Source organism: Bos indicus x Bos taurus, chromosome 16 (genome assembly GCF_003369695.1).
Source record: "Bos indicus x Bos taurus breed Angus x Brahman F1 hybrid chromosome 16, Bos_hybrid_MaternalHap_v2.0, whole genome shotgun sequence".
NCBI lineage: Eukaryota > Metazoa > Chordata > Mammalia > Artiodactyla > Bovidae > Bos > Bos indicus x Bos taurus.
The window spans coordinates 2,004,245-2,030,028 of record NC_040091.1 but is presented as its reverse complement, the minus strand read 5'-3'; the positions used below and the strand labels follow the sequence as shown (position 1 = coordinate 2,030,028).

Below are 25,784 nucleotides of genomic sequence, written 5' to 3'. Positions count from 1 at the left end.
ACAGCAGCCAAGGCCAAGAATCGGGGGGTCAGTGACTTAAAGGGTCAGGCCGCCTCCTGGACAGTGCTTAGGGGAACTTGTGCCCTGGAGAGGTCGGGAGCTGGGACCGGGGGAGGACTGGCAAGGCCTGTGTCAGAGATCTGATCCTCCACCTTCTCGTGGATAATTTCTTCCAGTGCCACTTGCAATTTCCTTTTCCACTTCCAGATTCCCTTAGGTTGAGCACCTTCTCCCCAGACTCTGCTTTTTAACTACAGACGTCCCTCTGACACTCCTGAATAAATTAGTATCAGATGTTTGGTGGTGTTTTGTGTGTGGTGTGTGTGTGTTTCTGGTCTGAAAGAAGGGGGCCACTTGGGAACTGACACCCCTTCCCTTGCCCATCCTGGTTTGTGAGGACCCCAGGGTTCTCCATTGATTGAGGGGATAACCAGCCGCCGCTGAGGCTGACCAGGTTTGTTTGGGCAAAGGCGCTCCAGGGCTCTGTGTCTGGGGTCTCCTTCCCTGGCGTCGCCCTCCTGCGAGCTTTCCTGGCTGGCCCAGCCTGGCCCCGCACCCTGGAATGTGGACAGGGAAGGGCCCTGGAACCTAGGGGCCCCGTTTTCCTTTTCTTCGGGTTCAACTTCCTGCTGCTTTTCTTAGGCTTCTTTGCCAGCGGCACTAGAACTGTCCCCTCAGCCATCTAGGCTGGCTTCTTCTGCCCCCAGGGAGCTGCTGAGGCGGCGGGTGAGTCGGAGGGTGTGTGGTGGGTGGGAGCGTGCGGGTGGGGACGTGTGCAGTTTGTGTGGTTACTGTGGCTCTGGGCCCCTGGGAGTGACTGCAGTCTATCGGGGACTTTCTTGATTTGGGGAACTAGCACTAATGGAAGATATTCAGACAGCCTGTCAGGATTGCGGGGTTAGGGACTGTGGTGGCAGAGAGACAGCGGTCAGAGCTGGCGGAGGGAGGTGCAGAGCCTCCCTGCCGAGAGGGCGGGAAGGAGCTCTCCCTGGGGACGGCGTGGGGGGCCGGTCTTCACTCCTCCGAGGTTCCCATGGGTGACTGGCTCAGGCTTTTTCCGCTCGACTTCCTTTCCCCCTTCTCTGAGCCAAGCAGGTGGCTGTCGGCTGCCCACACAGCCTGGCTTGCCCGCTGGTTCCTCAGCTTGGGCTTCCAGCCATTGCCCTGCCCCTCCCCACAGGCGGCACCACGGCGTGGGGGCTGTTGGCTCCCCTTCTCTACTTTGTGGACTCGTTCTGGGCACCGAGCCCCCAGGTGCTTCTCGTCCCGGGCTCTGGCCATCATCAGTGCCAAGCGTGTCCTCATGGGGAGGCGCACGGGGCTGGGGCAGGCTTGTTTCTGAGGACCAACAGCACCGTGTGGCCTCTCCACACTGGGTCACGGGCCCTTCCCACTCTGCGGTGAGAGCCGGGGCAAATGCACTGACTGTTCGTGGGTCTCATTCGACTCATTTCTATTAGACAGGCGGATCCTGTCATGGAGATGGGAGACAGCCTTTCAGATGTCCAGGAAAGGTGCTACCAGAAAACAACTGAAGAATTGTTATAAGTGAATGAATTGGAGACACTCCCTGCAGATCAGAGAGTTGATCCGCAGCAAAGATGCCATTCTTGTGGAGGATGGTCTCACTGGCGTTATTCAGTTGACTCTGGCTAGTCTGATGCCTCGGTGGTTACCCCGAGATACTTCCCCATCCTCTTGCTGTGGGCATGGGCCGTCATTTGCGATGCTGCTCAGCGCTCCCTTCTTCTTCCCTGCAGACTCTGATGGGTTGGCCCTGCCCAGCTTGTGAGGACTTGAGGAGTCTGCACTGGAGCCGTGAGCCAGAGTGACACCACCTGTCATCTCTCCCTTCCAGTGAGTCCTCCAAGCAGAGCAGAGCCTTGCTGGTGTGTTGGGTCCTCACTTCGGTGCCTTGGCTGGATGGGAACAGCTGTGACCTGCTTTCTGGATTTTGCTTAATGGGCTGGCCTCCTCTAGGGAGTTTTCCCAGCCCACGCAAGAATCCTGGAGAACTGGATTCCGGCGGGCATGAGCTGGGGAAGCTAGACTGGAGGTTCAGCTGGAGGTGTCAGGCAACAGTCTAATCTTGCAGGAGCTCTCAGCTGCAGCCAGCAAATGGCACTGGGAAAGGCTGCTGTGTCCCCGTGCCCACCTCCACCCACTTTCTTATATCCCCCTCCTTGAGGGGCTTCCTTTATGCTTCAGGGGCCTACAGTAGATTCAGAGAGGCTGAGGTTTCCTAGATTTTGGAAACGTTAGGTTGTTTTTCTCTTGTAGGTAGGTTGGAGTGCACTTTGGTGGGAACTGATCTGAACTAGAAGGACTGGTCCTTGGAGCGGAGGGCAGGCAGCAGAGAAAGTGGGAAACGTGGCCCAGAGGGGAGGTGTGGCTGCTCTGGCTCCTGGGATGGTTCCTGGGTTAGAAACTCACATGCTGCCAAGACCTTTCTTTCCTTTTTGCCAAATGTTCCATTCAGCTGACTGCCAGCTCCTGGTCCCGGGCCCTGCCGTCTGTAACAGTGCAGCTCTTGGAAAGTTTTGAGATGAGCCATGAGCTGCCACCTCACCTCTTCCATCCCTGACTCTCTTAATACCAAGACCCCATGTCTACAGGGTGTGTGCCAGGAGCTTTGAGCCCCAGGGATTCCATGTGTGTGCACGTGTACATATGTGTGTGTGTTTGAATGGAACCTGCTGCACAGACAGTTTCTGAGCAGGGACTGGGGACTGTGAATGCAAACCTGACGGATGTAACTGGGTCACACGGCCTCCTGACCCTCTGCTCTCTTAGGACCAGAGAGCCTTTTATTAGGGCTCTTGGGTCCACTTTGGCTTCAGATTGGTGGAGAATTCATGGTAGGCCCAGGAGAGAGAGAGATGGAAAGTAAGTCCAGTAGCAAAGACTGAGCTACATGGGACTGCTTTAATTTGGCTAAGAGGGTGCTGGAGAGGGGCTATGTGAGTAGGAAGAAAGTGCAAGTCTCTTTCTTCCACATTTGGAACTGAGTGAGAACCACCCCGAGAGAACACGGTTAATGAGAAAGACTTTGTTGGTGTGTGTTACTCAGTGATTGGGCCTGACTTCAAAGCAGCCTGTAGAGTTGTATAAAACCTGTAGGTTTTCATTACGGGAGCAGGGATCGGCTGCATATCTGTTTGAGGCGGAGAGCTGACCTACTTGACTTCTGGTTATACCTCCCTGCTGGAGGAGTCAGGTTCCTGGCACAGGGCACACTGACTTCCCTGTTGGAGCTGTGGGCGGGGAGATGTGGAGCAGGACAGCAGGGTGTGGGTTGAGGGGTGGGCGATGGGTCCCTGGCTGCAGAACCACTGGAATGGGGGTCTGGATAAGTGTGGCTGTTGGGCGTGGCTAGGGGGAGGGTCCTCTCAGAAAAGAAAACTCTGTGAGCCAAAGGGATTAAGCTTTAATGGCCTCCAACCCTTTGACCCATTCTGTCCCAAGAGGTGGTGTGGAAGGTCTCCTAGGGCAGCCCTAGAACTGAGTCATCTTAGGGAAGACAGGGGCTTGAGACTACACATTTTTCACCCTTTCTTGATAACTCTCCATTGCCCCTGCTTGGTGAAGACGGGCCAAGATGGGCAAGGTTCAGGCAGGGATTGAATTATTTATGATACATCTGTCACCTTTGCTAGATCGTAAGCTTCCTGGAATTGTGCCATTGTCAACTGAATATTTGGGTCTAGTATGGCGCCTGGCACATAGCTGGTACTCAACACCCATTAGATTCCACTCTGTGGCCCAGGATGTGGGGAGAGTACCCAGGCTCATTAGTCTGTCCCAAGCAGGGCAGTTCTGATACAATGCCCCCCATCGAGGCAACAGGAAGCCCTCTCTACCCAGAGCTGGAGTCACTGCTGGCCCCTGGGGCCCCGCCCTCTCTGGCACAGGCCCTGCACAGAGTCAGCTCGCTGCAGGGAGTGCCCTCTCCTCTCTCCCCACCCTTTGACTCTGAACCATTGTGTGGCTCTGCTCGGACCGGCCTCCTCCCCCCTGACCTCCAGCCATCTGTTGGCAGCTGTGTGAACTGAGTTTGGTGCCTGGTGCTGCTTAGACCCTGGCACCGACCCGCTTGGCCATAAACCCCTTTCCCTTCACCAGCTGACTGCCTGGTGCTCTTCCGGGTCCCTTTCCCCAGTTCCCTCCTGTACTCCTGGTGGTTCTGAAACCTTAGTCTTTGGTGTCAGATCTGCACATCTGAATTGCCTGAGGGTCTTTGAAATGTTCAGAGTCCAGGGACTCACCCCACTAAATCAAACCCTCCAGGAGAAGGGCCAGGAATTTGTATGTTTGAAAAACTTACCAGATGGCAATTACAAACATTCAAATGTGGGCCCTATATTAGGTAATTTTATCGGGTCAGCGTTAACATTTTGCGGGTATGCTAACTGACATTGTGTTTACCTCAGAGAATGGCCTAGGTCTTCTGTAGAGATTCAGGCTAAAGTATTTAGAAGTGAAGTGCTTGCATCTTACTTTCAAATGTTAAGCAGAGAAAGTGTGTTCAAATGTGGGGAAATGTTAATAATGAGTGCATGCAGGTGAAGGGTAACTGGCTAAAAATGGTCTTTCAGATGGTTTTCATCTACTTTCTGAGAGATGGATACTGGAAGAGAAAACAGCTGGGGCCACCACGGCGCACAACTCCAGGGGGCACCACTCTCTTTGATGTGGTAGACGATGTCAGTCTCATAGAGTACAGTGTCTGGGTGCTCCTTGCAGTTTGTGACAGAGTGGTCTTGGCCCTTGACTTCTCTTCCTGGATGAGCTGCAGAGTAGCAAAGCCCCTGGTCCTCCTCTATCCCAGCTCTTTCCTGGGACCTACATCATGTATATTTCTTCCTTCTTTTTTTTAAAACAGAATCCTTAGTAGCCCTTGAGGACTCAAGGAATAGGGAATTTGTCAGCCCAGCAGAGTTTGGCAGGGAGGGAACTGAATTGGAAAGAGAATGGGGGAGGCAAGAAACATGAGACTCTGATTCTTAAAATACTTTGTGTATCCACACCCCTCCTGGAGGATGAAATTCAGGAACGAGTTCTCAGTGTAAGCCAGTTCCCTCTAGCTCCAGGTGGTTGGGATCCTGCCTTCCCTCTTTCCCTAGATTTCCCCCGTGCCTGCTGCAGCTCTGAACCTTCACTCCACCTTGGGGGATGGCTCTCCCGGTCCTGCCTGCGCACCACGTGCCCGTCCGCAGTAGAGTGAGCAGAGCACCGCACTTTTGGAAGGCAGCTGCCGGTGTGGCCCTGGACACGAGACTTGTCAGCGGGCTGGGCCTCCTCTGCTTGGCCTGGTGGCGTCCTGGCCGGGAGCCAGGGGGCTGGTGGTTAGAGAGGGGTAGCTCAGCTTTCTGCATTTGAATTCCAGTTTGGAAAGAGCTGTAGGAGCTGGGCCTGCTGGATCTCCCTTGGGCATTTTTTTTTTTTCCCTTGGCCACACCACGTAGCTTCTGGGATCTTAGTTCCTGGAGCAGGAATTGAACCTGGACCCTCAGCAGTGAAAGCGCCAAACTGTAACCACTGGGCTGCCAGGAAGTTCCCCCTTGGGGCTTTCTTCTCTTTCTTTCTAGGGCTAACTTTGGAGTCCTCTGAGGAATCAAGAGAAATCAATAGGACTGAAGGGAATCAATAGGTCAGAATCAAAGAGTCCCAGGGCTGGAGGGCATTTTGTGCGGTGGTCTTGTCCATTTGCCCACCTGCATTTACAGATGCTAAACCTGGTCCTATTAGTTGAAGCCCAGTCCTTCCTTTGAAGGATCCTCAAGGAAGGATCCATCTGTATCCTGACCACCTATCTCCGTGTCTGAAAATTCTTACCATCAGAAAGCTCTACCCTTATGTTCCAGTTCAGGAGCATTTTTTCTCAGTGGAAATGAGGTGATATTGGAACTTGAGCTTAGTTGGGGGATAACAGAATCATACACATTTAATTTTGGATAAATAATTTAAGCTGATATTTGAGGTATATATAAGTTGCTTCCCAAGTGGTGCTAGTGGTAAAGAACCTGCCTGCCAATGCAGGAGACATTGGTTTGATCCCTGGGTCAGGAAGATCCCTTGGAAGAGGACACGGCAACCCACTCCAGTATTCTTGCCTGGAGAATCCCTTGGACAGAGGAGCCTGGTGGGCTACAGCCCATAGGGTTGCAAAGAGTCAGACACGACTGAAGGGACTTAGCATATTGAGGACATGAAGATAGGGCCCTTAATTCAACCTGGGGATCCGGAGAAGGCTTCCTGAAGAACCTGATGTCTGAGCAAAGTCTGAGCATTTAGAACCAAATAAGCGAAGAACACTGGCAGTTGGGAAGGGTACCTTGGAGTAGGAAGATACTGCATAGAATCACAGAGGTATCAAGTAGGTAGTAATGAATGGTTGGAGATGGGAGGGAGATGTGGGCTGGTGATGAAGGCCTTGTTAAGGAATCAAATAGAGAGCCTTTGAAGGGGTTTAAACAGAGAGTGAGATGATCAGATTTACACTTTAGAAAGAACCCTCAAGCTGCTTTGGGGAGCAAGTGGTAAAGAGGGAAAGGTTAGCAGGAAGGACTGTTAGAAGGCTCTTACGATAGCCCAGCTGAGAAGGTGTGGGTCTAATTAGGGCGGCAGCAGTTAGGATAGCAGGAGGGACTCGATTTGGGAAGAACTCAGAGGACAGGCCTTGGTGACTGGACGGGGGTAAAAGGAAGGTAGGATCCAGGAGGACCATCAGCTGCCTAGCCTGGGTGACTGAGTGGTGCCGTTCACGGCGGTGGGGAACCAGGAAAGGGAAGGCCGTGGGAAGGAAATGCGGATGTGGTCGTTCATTTGGGGCATTTGGGCTTGAGAGATGGGTGGCCATAGCGACTTGAGCGGGGAGAGACTCATCTGGGGCCATCAGCACGCACCTTGTATGAGTGGGAAACAGACCGAGACTGCCCAGTGTCAGCCAACTGAGGTGGAGGATGGAGTCCCACGCCTACGCCAGCATTGCAGGGGTGGACACAGGAAGAGGAGGACAACGGCGGAAGACGAGAAGAGAGAGAGTCATGGGAGGCAGCGGGTCGAGGGCACGGGAAGAGGGGAATGCTCCACGAGCCAAGGGCAGCAGCGGTGTCTGGGCAGATAGAAACCTCTGTGAAGCGGGGAGCCTAGGCGTTATTGCTGGGGCATTCCAGTGGAATGCCGGGGGCAGAAGGCAGGTGGCAGTGAATTGAGGAGCCAATAATGGAGACCTGAGAAGTGCCGTGTGTCTTCTGCTCTTGGCTGGGAAGGGAAGGGAGCACTGAGAGGGCATGAGCTGAAGGACAGGAAGCCAAGGTGATTAGGGTGTGTGTAGGCTTCTGGTTTTTGTTTCTTCTTTCTTTCTTTCTAAGGCCAGAAGAAGCTTGAACATGTGTAAGTGCTGAAGAGAGTGAGCCAGTTAAGGGGAAGAGCTGAAAGTCAGGGAGAGGGGCGGGGAGTTTGTGGAGTGTGTGTGGAGGAGACCCGGTGGTGGGGCAAGTGCCCAGGAGGCTTCTAAGTCAGCGGGAGGGGTACTGCTTCTCCAGAGGCCGACAGGAGAAAAGGAGGCTGAATGCAGGTGTGGATCAGTTAGTTAGTGGGCAAGAGAGGCAGGACGCTGAGAGAGATTATTTCCAATGGCCTCAGTTTCTCTCTTCACAGCGGCGCCAGGCCAGGCCATTTTACTACTATGCTTGTTCCAGCGTGGGGCTAAAAATACAGCCATTCTCTGGATTAAACCTGGAGGAGGGCATGGCAACCCACTCCAGTGTTCTTGCCTGGAGAGTCCCCATGGACAGAGGAGCCTGGCGAGCTACGGTCTACGGGGTCACAAAGAGTTGGACATGACTGAGCGACTAAGCACAGCACAAGCTCAGTTCAGCTTTGAGCGTTTATCTCTTGTCTCCTATCAAAAGCATGGGCCTCCTTTTCCTGGGTCTAGTGTCCCGTCTCTGGGCAGCCAAGTTCTGGGTATCTCCATCTGCTCATCCGATTCCTTGGAATTTTAAATAGCATGACTCTCTTCCTCTGTGGATAAAACGTAGTCTATAAGGAGATGTTGAAGGGTGGAGAAACACAACAGACACAGGAAGCAGCAGAGAGCTGTTTTTGCATACCCTGAAACTGAGCTTGTGCTACTCAATTTTGGGGGAAATACATTCCAAGACTCATGGAGCCAGCCTGTGCCTAAGGGGTGCTCCAGGATCTGGGAGGGGGCTGCATGTAAAGGATGCTCTTGCCCTAACTCATTTGGGGTGTGATGGAACTTGCCACCGTGCACCTATCTGAACTTATTTTCTATTGATGTTTTCAATTTTCTTATCATGAAGGACATGCTTCGTATGTCTGTAACTTGCTGGGCAAAGCAGTACAATAAAATGAAGGATTTTTGATAATTTTAGAAATGGTGAACTCAGCTGCTGGTGAGAAGCTTCAGAAGTGACTTACTTCACACTCAGCTGTCCCAACCTAATCTGAAACACACATACACACACAGGTCTGTGGTTCTTAGCTTCGGCTACAGTTTAGAGTCTCCTAGGGAGTTTTTAAAAATACCACTGCCTACTGCAGACCAATTAAATCAGAATCTCTTGAAAGTACCTGGGCTTCAGTACTTTTAAGAATTCCCCCAGTGTTTGTAATATGCAGCCAGGGTTGAGAACCACTGGGCCAGGCTAACCTTGTCATCACGAACATGTCTTCATGCCGTGTCATCCCACGGCACCTGAAGGAGAAGGATGACAAAGCTGGAGTAAATGAACAGGGCTTCTCATGGCAGAGGCAGCTGGCCAGGCGTGTGTGTGTGTGATCTTCCTGTCTGGTTTCCTAAGGGCTGAGGGAAATCAAGATTTTGGCACACCTTCCCTTCATCAGGCACCCGGGTCTTACCTGTTGGCTAGTTTTGTTTTATTGCTTGTATTGATGTATTTTGGGAGGATCTCAGTGCAGTCTGACTAGTTGTTTCATAGGGCTTTATTGTACTTTTCATTATAGATTTATTGAAGTATAATTGTACATATAGTATGTACATATACATATAGTATGTATGTACATACAGTAAATTGTACATACTTAAAGTGCGCAACTTTATAAATTTGGACATACATATATATGGCCAGTGGTAAAGAATCTGCCTGCCAAAGCAGGAGATGCAGGTTCAGTTCCTGGGTCGGGAAGATCCCTGGGAGAAGGGAATGGCACCCCACTCCGGTACTCTTGCCCGGAGAATTCCATGGACAGAGGAGCCTGGCGGGCCACTGTCTCTGGGATCGCAAAGAGTCCACACAACTGAATGAGCGACTGACAGTTGCACTTTCACTGTAGATTAGTTCTCCTTTTCCAGAATTTTATACAAATGGAACACTACATACCCATAATCTTTGGTCTGACTTGTTTTTCTCAGCATAGTTATTTTGAGATTCATCCATGTTACTGTATGTATCAGTAATGAATTCCTTTTTGTTGCTGAGTGGCATTCAGCTGTGTGGACGCATCACATTTTTGAATCCACTCACCTGCTGATGGACACTGGGTTGTCTCCAGGTTTTGATACGTCTGTTAATCCCGAACGCCTAAGCCTTCCCCACCCCGCCCCCTTGGCAACCACAAGCCTGTTTTCTGTGTCTGTGCCTCTCTTTCTGTTTCATAGATATGTTCATTTGCGTCATATTTTAGACCCCACATATAAGTGATATCGTTATGGAATTTGTCTTTTTCTGTTTGACATACTTCACTTAGTAGGGTCATCTCTAGGTCCATTCATATTGGAGAGCTGTCTTTCAATCGACTGAAGAGCCCTTGTCTCTATCTTTTTGTCTTTGCTGATGCAAGGTGCCTCCTTCTTTCCTTGGGGAACCTGTAAGCGAGATGAGGATGGGATTTAGGGACCAGAGATAGCAAAATGTATGGATGAATGGACGGAGAAGGCCATGGCACCCCACTCGTACTCTTGATTGGAAAATCCCATGGGTGGAGGAGCCTGGTAGGCTGCAGTCCATGGGGTCGCCAAGAGTCGGACACGACTGAGTGACTTCACTTTCACTTTTCACTTTCATGCATTGGAGAAGGAAATGGCAGCCCACTCCAGTGTTCTTGCCTGGAGAATCCCAGGGACGGGGGAGCCTGGTGGGCTGCCGTCTATGGGGTCACACAGAGTCGGACACGACTGAAGTGACTTAGCATAGCATAGCATAGCATGGATGAATGGAAGGGTGGATGGGTGTAATAGATACATAAAGTTGGCCTGGTGTCTCTCTATTTTTTTCTTCATCTTTCTGTTTCTTTCCATCTGTTGTAGGCACTCAAGAAACAGGCAGTGGCCCAGATTCTAGCGCCCAGTCAGATTGCTGACCCATCTGTTTTTGAGACCTAATGACTGATATTTTTACCCATGCCTTGCAGGTGCCCAGACACCATGCCACAACCCTGCAGACCGGACGTTGCCATGAAGTAGACAACTTCCTCGTCTGCGCTGTCCCCCGTCCTCACCATGTCTTCGACTCAGGGCAGTGGGGAACACTGGAAGTCCCTGGAGTCGGTGGGCATCAGCCGCAAAGAACTGGCCATGGCTGAAGCCTTGCAGATGGAGTACGACGCGCTGTCCCGGCTTCGGCACGACAAGGAGGAAAGCAGGGCAAAGCAGAACGCAGACCCCTCTCTGATCGGCTGGGATGAGCCTGTTCTGGACTTCTACAGCAAGCCAGCGGGAAGGCGGAAGGACCTCAAGCTCTTACGCGGTCTTTCTGGCTCCGATCCTACCCTCAATTACAACTCAGTCTCCCCACAGGAAGGGCTGCCCAACCACTCTACCTCCCGGGGCTCCCAGCCTGGCCCAGATCCCTGGCCCAAAGGCTCCCTGGCCGAAGACTATCTCTACATTTTTGATGGTTCAGATGGGGGGCTCTCCTTGTCCCCAGGACCAAGGCACAGAGAAGACTCTTCTAAGAAACTGTCCCCGCCTCCTCTGCCTCCCCGAGTCTCTATCTGGGATACTCCTCCCCTGCCTCCCAGAAAGGGGTCCCCCTCCTCTTCCAAGGTTTCCCAGCCCAGTGACATCAACACTTTCTCTTCAGTTGAACAACCTCCAGGCAAGTTGCTGGGGCCCGGGATCCTAGAAGAGGAGGAGGAGCTGGGAGGTGGGAGTCCGGGGCGGCCGCTGGGTTCCGTGGACTACGACGGCATTAACGATGCCATCACACGGCTGAACCTGAAGTCGACCTACGATGCAGAGATGCTGCGGGATGCCACCAGGGGCTGGAAGGAGGGTCGGGGGCCCCTGGACTTTGCCAAGGACACTCCTGGGAAGCCCGTGGCCCGGAGCAAGACCATGCCCCCACAGGTGCCCCCCCGCACATACGCCTCCCGCTGCGCCAACCGGAAAAACGCAACACCCGGCAAGAACCGCCGCATTTCTGCAGCCCCGGTGAGGACCTCTGTGTTTCTTCTGTGCCTGTTCCCTTGTCCTTCAGAAACAGAACAGTCCCTCTTTCCTCTTCACTGTCCAAATGCAGGTCTGCTCCACCCTCACCCCTTCAGTACACTCCTGCCTCTGCCTCTGCCACTGTGCCCCAGGCCGGGCTGGGGAAGGGAGGAGGGATGCCAGGAGAGGGAGCTCCTTTTCAGGGCCAAGTTTCGTGTGTCCCGGCCAAGCGGCCCTTGTGGGTGTGGGCGTTTCTGAATGCCCGCTTAGTGATATAAGGGGAGACCTGGGGTGAGGAGATGCAGCGTTGACTCCATGGCCGAATGGCCTCTGCTTTCTGACTTTCTGCTCGGCCGAAAGTGCTGCGTGACGATGGGGTTGAGTCCCGAGCCTGACCGATGTTCGGCGCTCGGGGAGCGCGTCCTGGCCAGACCTCTCAGTGTCTTGCGTGATGATCCTTGGTGCAGAGCCCTGCTGCCTCTCACCCCAAAGCTCCACTGTGCTCGCTCCCTTTCTCTCTGTGCTCTCTCCCCCACTTCTCTCCAGGTCTCTGCCTCTCTGCCCCGCTGTCTGTCTCCTCCCTGTCCTCTGTGCGCGCACACGCATGCCTCTCTCTCTCATTGGGATAAAATATACATCCCATAAATCTCTTTGAACCAGTCGTAAGTATGCAATTCAGTGGCATTAAGTACATTCATGTTGTTGTGCCATCATCACCATCATCCATCTCATTTTGCAGTGAAAATATTTAGAAAAAGTATGCAGTGTGACCATAATAGTTTCACTTTTATCAGTGCATAGTATACAATAGCAAAGCATTTACGCAGAAGCACAGGGTAGGTTTTTTTCTGGTTTAAGAAGTGTCAGCAGCATCCCCTTCAGGGCAGGACCTGAAGCCTGCTTCGTGTTTCACCCTCGGGCCCTGGAAACCCTGGCCCCGGAGGAGCCAAGAGGCACCCCTTGGCAGATGCCTTCTGTGCTAATGGCGTTCCACTTCATTCCATCCTTGTTTTCTCCTAGCCCATTGTCTAATGGACACTGGGGCTTTCCCACGTTACGTCCCAGTAATTGGGATCCTCCACGACTCTGGAAGAGCCACGTGGTCCTTCCTTCCTGTGCTGGTTAAGAGAGTCCCCCAGAGCAGAGGCAGCTCCTGGGATAAGCTGTAGGGAGCCAGGCTCTTTAAAGGCCCTGCTCTGAGAGGTGGGGCTGTTCCTGCTATTTATAGGGACAGGGAGAGTCTGTTCTCACACAGCCGGGCCTGCTCGCACCGAGTCAGGCCACCCTGGTAGGTGGGCACCCCTGTGGCTCCCTTTCCCCCTCCCCAACTCTCATCCTTCCCACATCCCCTGTGTGTTATCAGAATTCTGGGGGGAAACTTGGTCCAGTGTCTCCTTGAAGAAGCTAGGGCAAGCAGAGCTCCTGCCCGTTCTTAGGGGGACATGCGGCCTTGGTCCTCCCCACCCCAGCCTGGTGCGGGGGCTCACTCCAGGACCGGGGCCCCTTCCGGCTCCCGGCCCACACCACCTCCTCGCCTTCGCCGGGCCTCCAGCCGGAGCGACCCTCCTCATCCCAGGCCTGCGGGGCCAGCTGAGGAGACGGCTGGCTCCAAGTGCCCGCGCGGTATCCCTGCTGCCAGCCTCTGCCTTGCAGGTGCCCCCGGCCAGCATCAGGCGATGCCCCCAGGGCCTGCCGGCCGGGCAAACGTAAGTGGCTTTGTTTTGTTTTCTTACGGAGCCCATGAGTGGCACTGAAAGGGCCTGAGTGGCCCTCACTGGCCACTCTGTCTTCTGCCCCCTGCCTTGCCCTCCCCTCCCTGTCTCTGTCGCTCTGTTGCTCTCACTTCTGTGGGTGAGCTGCTGACAGTGGTACTATTGTTTTGACTGGGACACAGCACGAACTTGGCAGGGCCGGGACCTCCCATGCCAGCTGCCCCCACGCTGCCCTCCCCTCTCTGCACACCCTCCACGCCTGCCCAGGGGGCGAGGCCAGTGAGCGAGGGTCACTCAGAGGAAGCGATCTGGTTATTCAAACGAGGAACTCACTTGCTGCTGTCTGCCCCGGGGCGGGGCAGGCAGGCTGAGAGGTGAAGGCTGGTGTGAGCAGACTGGTGCGCGGCTTCTCGGAAATGGCGCTTTTACCCGATGCCGGCTGGTGCTCCATCTGAGCCATCACTTCGTTCCTTGGGGGCAGCCTCCCCCGGGGCTCTGGGCAGGTCTGTCAGGACAGACTTGCACCAGCCCCTCCTCCACTTCGTCCCCCTGGGGCTGTGCTACAGGTCTTGTTGGAGGGCTGCTTTAAAACTCTCCGTGGATGACTGGACAGCCCCGTGGTGGAGGTCCTGCTGAGAATCTCAGGTGGCACACAGTTTTCTTGGACTGGAAGTGGAGCTCAGGCAGGCTCCCTCACATTCCAGCTGTGGGGGACCAGCAGAGTAGAAGGACCTAACCCTTTTAGCAGGTCCTTTCCTGCCCAGGAAGCTGCTTTGACACTTTATTCCTCAAACAGCATTGACCGGGAAGGCACGTGTGTCTGAGTCATCGCCTCCATCTATGGTCTCTTAGTCTCTCTCTGTGTTGGGTCCCTGGGGCTTGCTGTGGATGTTGAAGTGTTGCCCAGGGCCCCGTTTCCTTGGGGACTCTTTGGGCAACCTGCTTCCATGGGCTTCCGTTCTGGGATAGGGGAAACAGCTGTCCGCTCAGCTTCCCGCCACGCCTCTGTGAGCACCCTCCAGAAAGTCAGCCCCGGGGTCCAGCAAGCAGGGCACTGCCTGACCTGCAGGCTTGAGCTTACTAGACACTGGCGTCTCCGGAAGGAGGTTTGGCCACATTCACGTCCATCTCATCCAGGCTTCCAAACTCAGCCAAGGCTTCAACTGCTTTTTCAACTTGGCGCTTAGTCTCCCAGGACAGAAGATAAATATATTCCTGAAAGTCCCACATATGCCACTCTCACCAGGAAGCCTTTACACCTGGAGGTTAAGAGTTTAGATTGAGGAGCGGCCTGTGGGAAGGGGATGATGAGGCTCTGAGTCAGCTGCTCTTCTCTTAAAGGTGGGCTCCCGGCCCCACACCGTCGCCAATGGCCACGAGCTGTTTGAGGTCTCAGAGGAGAGAGATGAGGAAGTTGCTGCATTTTGCCACATGCTGGATGTGTAAGAGTTAATGACGGGGTTAGGGAGGGCTGTGGGGCGGGGAGGAGACTCAGTCCTTTCAGAACTTTCTAGGGAGGAAGAAGAGCCATCTGTAATAGATCTCAATTATAACTATGGGGTGCTTCCTGCAACCGGTGTTTGTAGGCTGTTTTGGAGTCTTAGAATTTTCACATTGTGGACAAAATTCATGAAACTTGGCTCTAACAAAGTATTTCCAATCACTTCAGGAGCAGTTGCCCTTAGGAGCAAATATACCCCAGATGGAGATAAAGGGTGTAATCTTATCTGGAGCTAAAAGAGAAAGGAAATGGATTCAGAAAAATATTCCTCGGAACTTATTATGGAAAGCTGTGTTGTTTAGAACTGTCCCTAATGTTCAACTCAGCTTGAGAAACGTTTTGCAACTGTAACAAATGTGTCAAGAACATGGTTTCGCAGAGATGCTTCCCCACTGTCCCCATCCTGGCCTGAAGACCTGGAGGGCCGCAGGCGGGATGGGCATGGAGGGGCCCTTGGGCCTCAGGACGGAGGTCCCAGCAGGCGTCTTATCCGCCACTGTCTCCCGAAGGCACAGGTCTTCCCCTCTCTTCCTGCACAGCCTCCGATCCGGCTCTGATGTCCAGGACTACGCCCTCACTGGGTATGTCTGGAGCGCTGTCACCCCGAGCCCGGAGCACCTCGGGGACGAGGTGAACCTGAAGGTGACCGTGCTGTGCGACAGCCTGCGGGAGCCGCTCACTTTTACCTGCAACTGTAAGTTGGGGGGAGGCTGCGTGGGCATCCTCAGAGGTGGGGCAGGGGTGACTGTTTTGAAACCCCAAACTGCTTCATTGGCTGGTGCTGGGCCTGCAGGGCGAGGGGGCTCAGGTTGAGCCCCGCCTGCCGCAGTGACCCCCTCCTTGCCCCCCCGCCTCACCCCTTTCAGGCTCCTCCACTGTAGACTTGCTCATCTACCAGACCCTGTGCTACACCCGTGATGAACTGAGGGATGTCGACGTGGGTGACTTTGTGCTGAAGCCCTGTGGGCTGGAGGAGTTCCTGCAGAAGTGAGTGAGCGGGTGGGGACAAGCGGGCAGGAGGTGGCACTTGTCTTCTGGGACGCAGGGTCATGAGAGGGCTTTGCAGGGGCACGCTGGGCTCGAGGCCTGGCCACAGGCAGGACTCCTGCTTTCTGGGCATACTCTCAGCCACGTCGCGCTTTCCCCAGGAGCTCGGTCTTCCAGAGGGCTTGGCCGGCTTCCTGAGACAAATCTGCTGTGGAAAGAGCTTGGAACTGGGATTGGGCAAAGAGCATATCTGCCTGCAGACTTGTGCACGTGGAGAGATGTGTGTGGGGGGGTGGGGGGCTATGCCCCCGCCCTAGATCTTGTGCGCTGTCTTTACGGCCGGGGGCAGGAGGAGGACTGGGCAGAGTGCCCCACGGGACCAGGGGTAAGAACCACAGTTGCTCTCTTCCCCCTTCCTCTGCCGGCGAGCCCTTGCCCCGCTGGCATGTGGGGCTGGCTGTCCTCCCCACCAGAGGCGCGCCTCCAGCGCCTGTCCGTTCAGCGCCCTCTGCAGTGAACAGCCTCACTGGAAAGTCTGATGGGGACCAGTCTTCTTTCCACTGTGCTGGGCTCTGGGGGGCTGGGCTGGCAGAGAGGGGGCTGCACCCCTCGGGTGGCACGGCTGTGTGGCGGGCTGCAGAATCAGCCAGAGGTCAGCGGATCAGGAAACAGAGAGATCTGCCCTCCCCCTCAAGCTTTAGCCGCATGCTGCCCTCGTCCCTGGCTGCCTGGTGCAGCCGATGCTGGGAACGGGGAGAAGAGGCTGCCTCTCTGGGCTGAGGGGCTGAGGGGCACGCGGGGAACACCGCCACTTGCTCCTTCCCTTCCATGTAGGTCGAGAGGCAAGGATGCCTGATCTGTGACTAGCGCCATTCTTGGCTGGCTTCTCAGGGGTATTGTGGGCCCTTCCTGTCTCTGTGCCCTCAACAGGAAAACAGAGAAAAGAAGAGGGCAGGGCCCTGCGTGGCACAACTCCAGGGAAGTTCAATGTATACTTACTTTCCCCCAGAAGAATAAAAGGGGCCCCAGACTCAGGGGCTCCTGGCAGAGAGCCCCTGCCACTGTCGGAAGGAGCAGTGGGCACTGTGGGCACCTGAGCACAGCGGGTTGGGGTCTGGCTGCCTTTTACGGGTTGTGAGACTCTGGCCCTCAGCTGCTTCTGTAAAATGTGCCAAGGGTTATAGATGAGAACACCCCGATGAGCAATCCCTAAACGTTCCCAGAGAAGGACCAGTCCAAAGAGAGGATCCAGGTCAGCTGGATACTGCCATTTCCTTTACGGCCCCTAGTCCTTCAGCCCCTGAGTCCAGAGGTGGTGGATAAGCGGTCAGGTGCTGACTTCTTGCCAAGACGCAGGGAGAATGTCGCAGGCGAGGTGGAACAGGATGGTTGGTCCTAGGGTCAGGCCTGTCTCCCCCTACCTTGAATGCACGCAGAAGAAAGCCTTCCACAGAGAAAGTCAGGCACGCTCCCTGGGGACTTGTGTCCATCGCTCTTGGTCCAGGAGCCCCTCCTCCACCAGGGCTCTTCTCTTTCCTCTCGTGTAACAGAAAAGCCCAGGCCCCTGAGCATCTGCCTTGAGTGGAGGTGGGAAGGCCCCCTGGGAGCTCCAGAAAGCTGCTGGCTCCCAGGAGGCCCTGGGTTTCCTCCCCTGTCTAGCAGAGGGGCTGACGCTGAGGGGGAGTGGCAGTCCAGGATGCAGGCTGCCCTGATAAGAACCTTGAGATGGTCCCAGGGGAAGGCTGGGTTTCCTGCCGCCTCCCCCACCTCCGCCACCTCTTCCTTCCTCCCAGGCACTCCCGCCAGCCCTGCCCCATGGCCCAGCCTCTCCCACCTCCAGGTTTCGGCTGCCACCCAGTCTCAGCAGGGGGGGCCCAATTCTGAGGCTTGGCCCCTCTGGATGTGGACAACCCACTTACGTCCTAGCGGCCTGTCCTGGCTGCGGGCCTGGGCCCCTTTGTCGGCTTCTGCACAGAGCCCTCTGCATTGCTCTCCTTGCTGTTTCTGGCCTAGACTCCCGGCTCTGCTGAGGAAGGAAGTCCCTTTCCGGCTTCTGTTCCCCAGCTGCTGGGACCTGGCCCAGGCCTGCTGAGCTGGCCTGCAGGGGGGACTCAGTCTGCCCTTCTCCCGGGCTTCCTTTCTGACCACGGTTCAACTTGGGGCTGGAGCAGCTGGGGACCCCCTAGAGCGCCTTCTCTGGAGCCTAGGCTGGGTTAGGGGCACAGAGGTCTTGTGTGTTGTCCTCTGAGCAGGGGTAATGGCATGCAGGTCGTCTGTAGAGATTATATTGTTATTCACAGTCACACGACCCACAGAGGGAGGTGAGAAGCAGGAGTTTGGTTGGGGATAATTCCACCCGGAATCTTGGTGGGTTTGCTTGGTTGGCCTTGGCACCCCAGATGGTAATAGTGAGGAGTGTGTGACTTAAGACCACAGTGTGGGGGGACTTAAGACCACCTGTGCTTACGCTGGCTTCTGATCTGTCCTATATGCCAAAGTTAGGCTTCTCTGGTGGCTTAGTTGGTATTGAATCTGCCTGCAGTACAGGAGACCCAGGTTCGATTCCTGGGTAGGGAAGATTCCCCTGGAGAAGGGAATGGTAACCCACTCTAGTATTCTCGCCTGGAAAATCCCATGGACAGAGGAGCCTGGCAGGCTACAGTCCATGGTTGCAGAGTTGGACACGACTGGGCAACTAACACACATATATACCAAAGCCAAGAGGAAAAATGAAGTTGCTCAGTCGTGCCCAATTCTTTGCAACCCCATGGACTGTAGCCTACCAGGTTCCTCTGTCCGTGGGATTCTCCAGGCAAGAGTACTGGAGTGGGTTGCCATTTCCTTCTCCAGGGGATCTTCCCGACTCAGGGATTGAACCCAGGTCTCCCGAAATCTAGGCAGACGCTTTATCGTATGAGCCGCCAGGGAGGATGGAGTTTAAACACTACCCCTGAGAAATCTCTGTTCCCCCCCTCTCCAGAAGTTCCCACTCCTGGAGTTGAACCAGGGATAACGGTAATAAATACCTAGCACAGTTAGTGTTTGTACAGACCAAGGGTTAACTGTATTAGGCGGCTTTTCTTTAGACACACCTCTGTTTCTTTGCCTGAGCTCTACTGTGACGTTTCCCAGCAGCCAAGGTAGAGGGTACAGCACAGGAATACAGCCCCTCTCCTGCCTCCCCTTCCTCTTGTTTCTTTTGCCCCTAGGCTGAGGTGTGCATTTCCCTCGAAAGTTCCACTGAGTCTCTAGGATGCTAACGGCCTTGTCCCTCTGTCCCTCCAGCAAGCACGCCCTGGGCAGCCACGAGTATATTCAGTACTGTCGGAAGTTCGGCATCGATATCCGGCTGCAGCTGATGGAGCAGAAGGCCGTGCGCGGTGACCTGGCCCGCACGGTTCGTGTGTGCCGGGGCGGGGGTGGGCAGACGGTGACGCGGAACATGCTGCGTGGGCCTGGGGCAGGAGCGCGGGGCTGTGGTGGAGGCAACCGCCTTTTCTGAACAGGGTGCTCCTCACACAGGTGAATGATGACCAGAGCCCCTCCACCTTGAACTACCTCGTCCACCTGCAAGAGAGGCCAGTCAAGCAGACCATCAGCAGGTGAGAGCGGGTGCCGTCCTGGGTGTGGGCCAAGCAGAGACCACGAGGGGACCCTAGAGGCACCCCCGCTTGCCTTTCTGCCACGGCCCGGGCTTCTTGCACGTGTCGGGCATGGGGGTCCAGAGTCTCACAGGAGAAGATCCCCACTCCAGGGTGTGTGACGTACCTTCCCTTAGTACTTTACTACGTTCTCTAAGTAAGAGGGGGCCCACAGAAGGGACTTCTGGCCTTCAGTCTGCATGGGACTGACGGGAAGAGCGGAAACCCCTTTAAACCAGAGCCTGATTCCTGAGCTGAGGAGGAGGAGGGAGAAAATGGGTCTTTCAGAACACTGGATCTGTCCTGACTTCTCCTATGACATTTCCCTGTCCCCAACTCCCCAGGCAGGCCCTGAGTCTTCTGTTCGACACTTACCACAATGAGGTGGATGCCTTCCTGTTGGCTGACGTGAGTACAGATTCTGGAGCTGGCCCAGCGGCCCCAAACTTCTTCCTGCCTCTCCCCCAGTCCTCCCGGGATCAGTGAGCACTAAAGAGATCTGGAGCGGACACTGAAATCTATTAGCAGAGCACTTTTCATTCCTCTAGCACATGGGCACACCAAGACTGCCGTCTGTCGGGCGGCTGGCACGTGTGTTCAGAAGGGTTCTGCTCCTCTGTGGGAGCAGGTCAGGAGTCATTCCCGGATCCTCTCTCTGGACCACAGCATCTCCAAAGCTAAGAGACATAGAGTTGCTGCCCCACTGCACAACTTGAATGTCCTGTGAACAAGGCCAGGAACCTCCTATGTGCTGAGTCACAGGATCCCAAAGGTAGGGAAGGGCCAAGACTCTCCCCACTTGGATTCACATGGAGTTTTAAGCCTCAAAACCATAGGAATAAACATGTGCCCCATGTGCTGTGAAGTTGAAGAAAATCAAATCAGATCAGATCAGATCAGGCGCTCAGTCATGTCTGACTCTTTGCGACCCCATGAATCACAGCACGCCAGGCCTCCCTGTCCATCACCAACTCCTGGAGTTCACTCAGACTCACGTCCATCGAGTCAGTGATGCCATCCAGCCATCTCATCCTCTGTCGTCCCCTTCTTCTCCTGCCCCCAATCCCTCCCAGCATCAGAGTCTTTTCCAATGAGTCAACTCTTCGCATGAGGTGGCCAAAGTACTGGAGTTTCAGCTTTAGCATCATTCCTTCCAAAGAAATCCCAGGGCTGATCTCCTTCAGAATGGACTGGTTGGATCTCCTTGCAGTCCAAGGGACTCTCAAGAGTCTTCTCCAACACCACAGTTCAAAAGCATCAATTCTTCGGCCCTCAGCTTTCTTCACAGTCCAACTCTCACATCCATACATGACCTGGAAAAACCATAGCCTTGACTAGACAAACCTTTGTTGGCAAAGTAATGTCTCTGCTTTTCAATATGCTATCTAGGTTGGTCATAACTTTCCTCCCAAGAAGTACGCGTCTTTTAATTTCATGGCTGCAGTCACCATCTGCAGTGATTTTGGAGCCCAGAAAAATAAAGTCTGACACTGTTTCCACTGTTTCCCCATCTATTTCCCATGAAGTGGTGGGACCGGATGCCATGATCTCCGTTTTCTGAATGTTGAGCTTTAAGCCAACTTTTTCACTCTCCACTTTCACTTTCATCAAGAGGCTTTTGAGTTCCTCTTCAGTTTCTGCCGTAAGGGTGGTATCATCTGCATATCTGAGGTTATTGATATTTCTCCCGGCAAAATCACATAGTGGTCTTCAAAAACAATCCCTGTCTCATTGATGCTGTTTAAATGGTGGTCATCCTTTTGGGGGAGCTGGATATAGCTTTGTATCTAGCTCACCCCTCCACCGACTGCCAGACTCCCTGCTCTAGCAGCCTCTGCTTGGACCTTTACTGTGATGAGAGATGAGTTCTCCGAATGCCTTTTTTGTACTAATCTGGCCCTATGTTAGTGGCCGCTGTGGGTGGAGAAGTGTAAGAATTGTGTCAGGCTTCCGGGAACCTGTGTTCCTGCCAAAAGAATGAAATGGTAACATAAAGCTATTGGTAGACAGAACAGGTTGGTATTGGGTAATCAAGAGCTCTTGGAGAGTGTTGTAGAGGGGGACTGCTAGGGAAGGCTCTGGGAAGGAAGTGAGTATTTAGCTCGTCTGTGATCTGCATTTACTTAGGTAGTCAGGGCAGGGAAGGTGAAGGGATTCCAGAATAGAAAACCGCTGGAGCCATGGTGCAGGGCATGGCATGGCTGTGGGGCTGAGATGAGGCCTCCGGGACAGGCTTGACACTAGCGGGAGACATAAAGCTGCGTGTGCAAATGCACCCTCAATGCATTTGGTTCCCTTGCTCTTCATTCTCTGTGCATTGATTTTATTAAAACTGCACGTCACCCCGGTGAGACCCCGCATGTGTTTGTGTAGTATAAACAGACGAGTGGACAGAGGGAGGCTGGAGATAAGACGAGGTTCAGTGAGGATGGCTGAAAGCATTGGGGAACGTGGGCACGGCTCCTTTAATTCATCAGGAGCTGTGTGATATTCGCTAATGCTGGGTGTCTGAAAATAAAGCATGGGCCCCACAGGTTACCCTCCCAACCCGTTCCCCTGCAGCACGTGCCTGCCGGCCTCACTGTGCTGCCTCCCACAGGGGGACTTCCCACTGAAGGCCGACAGGGTGGTCCAGTCCGTCAAGGCCATCTGCAACGCCCTAGCCGCTGTGGAAACCCCTGAGATCACCAGCGCTCTCAACCAGCTGCCCCCCTGCCCTTCCCGAGTGAAGCCTAAAATCCAGAAGGTAATGGAGTGCTAGCATGGGGAAGGAGGAGGGGAGTAGCCCCGGGAATCAGGTGGCGGGGTGTTCACTTACTGAAGGGCTCTTCCCTCCACCTGCATCTTTCATGTCTGAACACTCGGTCACAAAGTTCCTGGGAAATGGAGGCCAAGTGTGTTGCCTTTCCCCGAGTCTGAGCGCGGCCGGGGCCTGCCACCAGGACTGAGGCCAGGAATGCAGGCAAAGGCTGCTCACAGTCACTGAGGCGCTGCCTGGCCGTTTGCATACCCACTGGGGTGCAAGACCAGAATCTCCCCGAGCCAGGGACTGGAGGCGCCACCGCAGGGGCTGCATGCTGTGCAGACAGGGCCAGCTGCGTGGCAGGTGCTGCGATCTAAACGCGAGTGGCCCAAGGGCTGCACCGGCTCATTTGGGTGGACGCGATGGCTGTATCCTGGCTCGTTTGGGTGGACGCTACGGCTGTATCCTGGCTTGTTTGGGTGGACGTGACGACTGTATCCTGGTTTGTTTGGGTGGACGGGAGGACTGTACCGTGGCTCGTTTGGGTGGACGGGAGGACTGTACCCTGGCTCGTTTGGGTGGACGGGAGGACTGTACCCTGGCTCGTTCGGGTGGACGGGAGGACTGTATCCTGGCTCGTTTGGGTGGACGTGACGACTGTATTCTGTCTCGTTTGGGTGGATGTGATGGCTGTATCCTGGCTCGTTTGGGTGGATGTGATGGCTGTATCCTGGTTCATTTGGGTGGATGGGAGGACTGTATCCTGGCTCATTTGGGTGGACATGATGGCTGTATCCTGGCTTGTTTGGGTGGACACAATGGCTGTACCCTGGCTCGTTTGGGTGGACGGGAGGACTGTATCCTGGCTCGTTTGTATTGTGGCTTGTTTGGGTGGACGTGACGGCTGTATCCTGGCTCGTTTGGGTGGACGTGACGACTGTATCCTGGCTCGTTTGGGTGGATGTGATGGCTGTATCCTGGCTCATTTGGGTGGACGGGAGGACTGTATCCTGGCTCGTTTGGGTGGACGTGATGGCTGTATCATGGCTCGTTTGGGTGGACACAGTGGCTGTACCCTGGCTCGTTTGGGTGGACCGGAGGACTGTACCCTGGTTCGTTTGGGTGGACGGGAGGACTGTACCCTGGCTCGTTTGGGTGGACGGGAGGACTGTACCATGGCTCGTTTGGGTGGACATAATGGCTGTATCGTGGCTCATTTGGGTGGACGTGATGGCTGTATCCTGGCTGGTTTGGGTGGACGGGAGGACTGTATCCTGGCTCGTTTGGGTGGGCGGGAGGACTGTACCCTGGCTCGTTTGGGTGGACGGGAGGACTGTATCCTGGCTCGTTTGGGTGGACGGGAGGACTGTATACTGGCTCGTTTGGGTGGGCGGGAGGACTGTACCCTGGCTCGTTTAGGTGGACGGGAGGACTGTATCCTGGCTCATTTGGGTGGACGGGAGGACTGTATCCTGGCTCGTTTGGGTGGACGGGAGGACTGTATCCTGGCTCGTTTGGGTGGACGGGAGGACTGTACCCTGGCTCGTTTGGGTGGACGGGAGGACTGTATCCTGGCTTGTTTTGGTGGATGTGATGATTGTATCATGGCTCGTTTGGGTGGACACAATGACTGTATCGTGGCTCGTTTGGGTGGATGCGAGGACTATCTCCTTGCTCTGGCTCACTGTCCCTCACACGGATCTGGTACAGACTGTCACTCTATCCTCCCTGGGGAACCTCTGCTCCTTGAATTTCGGTCCAGCCTGGTCCAGATGAGGGCGGCTATGAAAAGCTGTGATGGAAAGGACTGTGGCCCTGAAGCTCCCCTTCCCCTCCTTTCTCCCCAACAGGATCCCACCGTCTTGGCCATGAAGGAAAACCGAGGTAAGGGACTGCTCTTCATGCGGGAGTGGGCAGGTGAAAACCTCAGGTTCTGCCCAGATTCCTTTTCTCCCCAGCTCCCTTGATTTATGGGTCCAGGTCTGCCTGTGTGTGTGTGTTTTCCTATATGAGGCATGGACACAGCTGGAGAGCATATTTCTTTCCACAAAATGTTTTTGCATTATTTTTCCTATTTATTCCTATGGTGTCCCTGGGAGATGGAGATGAGTTTGTGTAAGTGTGGGAGTGGGCATGGTGCCCCGGCTTCCAAATGGGAAAACTTTCACTTGAGTAGGTTGTAGGCTCATAACCCCCGTGTTTCCAATTCAGCAGGGCCTGGGGAGACAGTGATAAAGAATTTTTCCCTAGGATCCCCTCTTAAGTCTTTCCAGCAGAATGTTGCCCATATCCTAGAAATATGTTGCTCATATCTCCAGGATTCTTGGTCAGTGATTCCCAATCTTTCAGATTTTGTGGACCAAAAAGTATTATTTTGGTGACCGACATACAATTGTTGGTCTTATTTTGCTAAGCAGTGACTTCCTAGTAACTGGTAACTCTTATTCCTACTATTTCCTAAAAGAAAGGACATTTAACACAAAATAAGTAGCAGCACATATAAATCAGGACGATGTTTAGAACTGAGCATCTTTCATTTTATGAGCAGTATGTGCTGTGCCCCTGCTTTCCCCATTTCAGCACAGACGCGTGACTGGCGCTCAGGGCCGCGGTCCCAGGCAGTGCCTTGCCCACAGAATGGAGCTCACTGACCCTCAGAGCTCTTCCTCCCGACCCCTTCCTTAAACAGAGAAGGTTGTGGAAGCCCTGACGGCTGCCATCTTGGACCTGGTGGAGCTGTACTGCAACACGTTCAACGCAGACTTCCAGCCCGCGGTGCCTGGGAGCCGCAAGCACACCCTGGTTCAGGAGGCCTGCCATCTCTCGGGGCCGCTGGCCTTCACGGTCTATGCCACCCACCGCATCCCGATCACCTGGGCTACCAGGTGAGCGCGGGCTGCTGGCCCAGGACTAGGGAGCAAGCCGAGTGTCACTTCAGATGCCTTTCTGTCTGCATGGGACGCCACGGCCCTAAATTCAGGATCTGTGGCACGGTGATGCCCCATGCGCCCACTGAGAGGGACACAGAAGAGGGACGTGCAGGGGGGGAAGGGGCAGCGGTGGCCGGGGCTGGCGTTCCCGCCTGGTGCTGGCTGCAGAGGCATCCCTGCCCCTCCCACCCAAGGCCGGCGGGGGTGACACGCTGGCAGCGACAGATGGCCGCTTCCCAGCTTCCCAGGCTGAGTGCACCCTCCTGCCGTGACAGCGCGCACACAGTGGGCGGGGCGGGGGCGCGGCCGACCCTTTGTCTGGAGTCCCCCAGGCCCGCGGGGGTGGGTGGGGGACATTAGCGTGGTCCTCAGGCCCTCCCATGCCGGCCCCCTTGGCCCGAGGGGATCAGGCCTGTGGCCCCCCCCACTCCGCCCTCCTCCCGAACCCCCGCCCCCTTCCCCGCTCTTTTTGTTCCCCGCTTAATGTATTCCTCTGGGCGACTGGCGGAGAACAAAGGGCGACTCTGGGAGCCTGGGCCTTCGCTGCCCTCCTCTGTCAGGCACCTGTCGGCGCAGGGACCCCCCTGTGTCGGCATTCACGTCCGCATCTGTCGCGCTCTCCTTCCACGCCACCCCCTGCCCGCGCACGCGCACCGGCGCAGATGCGCACGCGGGCCCGGGGATGGCGGTGGCCCTGGGCAGGGGCTGCGGGCTGCATCCAGTAAGGGGCAGGGACCAGGGCTCCACACGCAGCCTCAGAGCGGGCAGGGGCACCCAGGCTGAGCTGCTTTTCCCGGAGGTCGCGTCCCCAGATCCTACCTGGCTGTCCGGCCCTTTGACCGCGTGTTCTA

General features: G+C 54.9%; 1 protein-coding gene across 5 annotated transcripts in view; it reads left to right on the top strand.

Annotated features, from left to right (window-relative positions):
- PIK3C2B (phosphatidylinositol-4-phosphate 3-kinase catalytic subunit type 2 beta) overlaps nucleotides 1–25,784 on the top strand; it is a 77,717-nt gene that overhangs the window by 12,424 nt on the left and 39,509 nt on the right. For 2 of the 5 annotated variants that reach the window (XM_027564229.1, XM_027564228.1), the window contains exons 2-11: nucleotides 10,402–11,422; nucleotides 14,473–14,573; nucleotides 15,172–15,326; nucleotides 15,499–15,619; nucleotides 18,905–19,016; nucleotides 19,142–19,221; nucleotides 19,605–19,668; nucleotides 21,860–22,006; nucleotides 23,854–23,887; nucleotides 24,693–24,888. In XM_027564229.1, the coding sequence (XP_027420030.1) occupies nucleotides 10,490–11,422; nucleotides 14,473–14,573; nucleotides 15,172–15,326; nucleotides 15,499–15,619; nucleotides 18,905–19,016; nucleotides 19,142–19,221; nucleotides 19,605–19,668; nucleotides 21,860–22,006; nucleotides 23,854–23,887; nucleotides 24,693–24,888 (1,943 nt within the window). In that variant the 5' untranslated portion in view covers nucleotides 10,402–10,489. Of the gene's footprint in view, nucleotides 1–1,760; nucleotides 1,858–10,401; nucleotides 11,423–11,987; nucleotides 13,126–14,472; nucleotides 14,574–15,171; nucleotides 15,327–15,498; nucleotides 15,620–18,904; nucleotides 19,017–19,141; nucleotides 19,222–19,604; nucleotides 19,669–21,859; nucleotides 22,007–23,853; nucleotides 23,888–24,692; nucleotides 24,889–25,784 lie in introns of those variants that run through there. The other 3 variants (XM_027564230.1, XM_027564231.1, XM_027564232.1) reach the window with 3 other exon arrangements.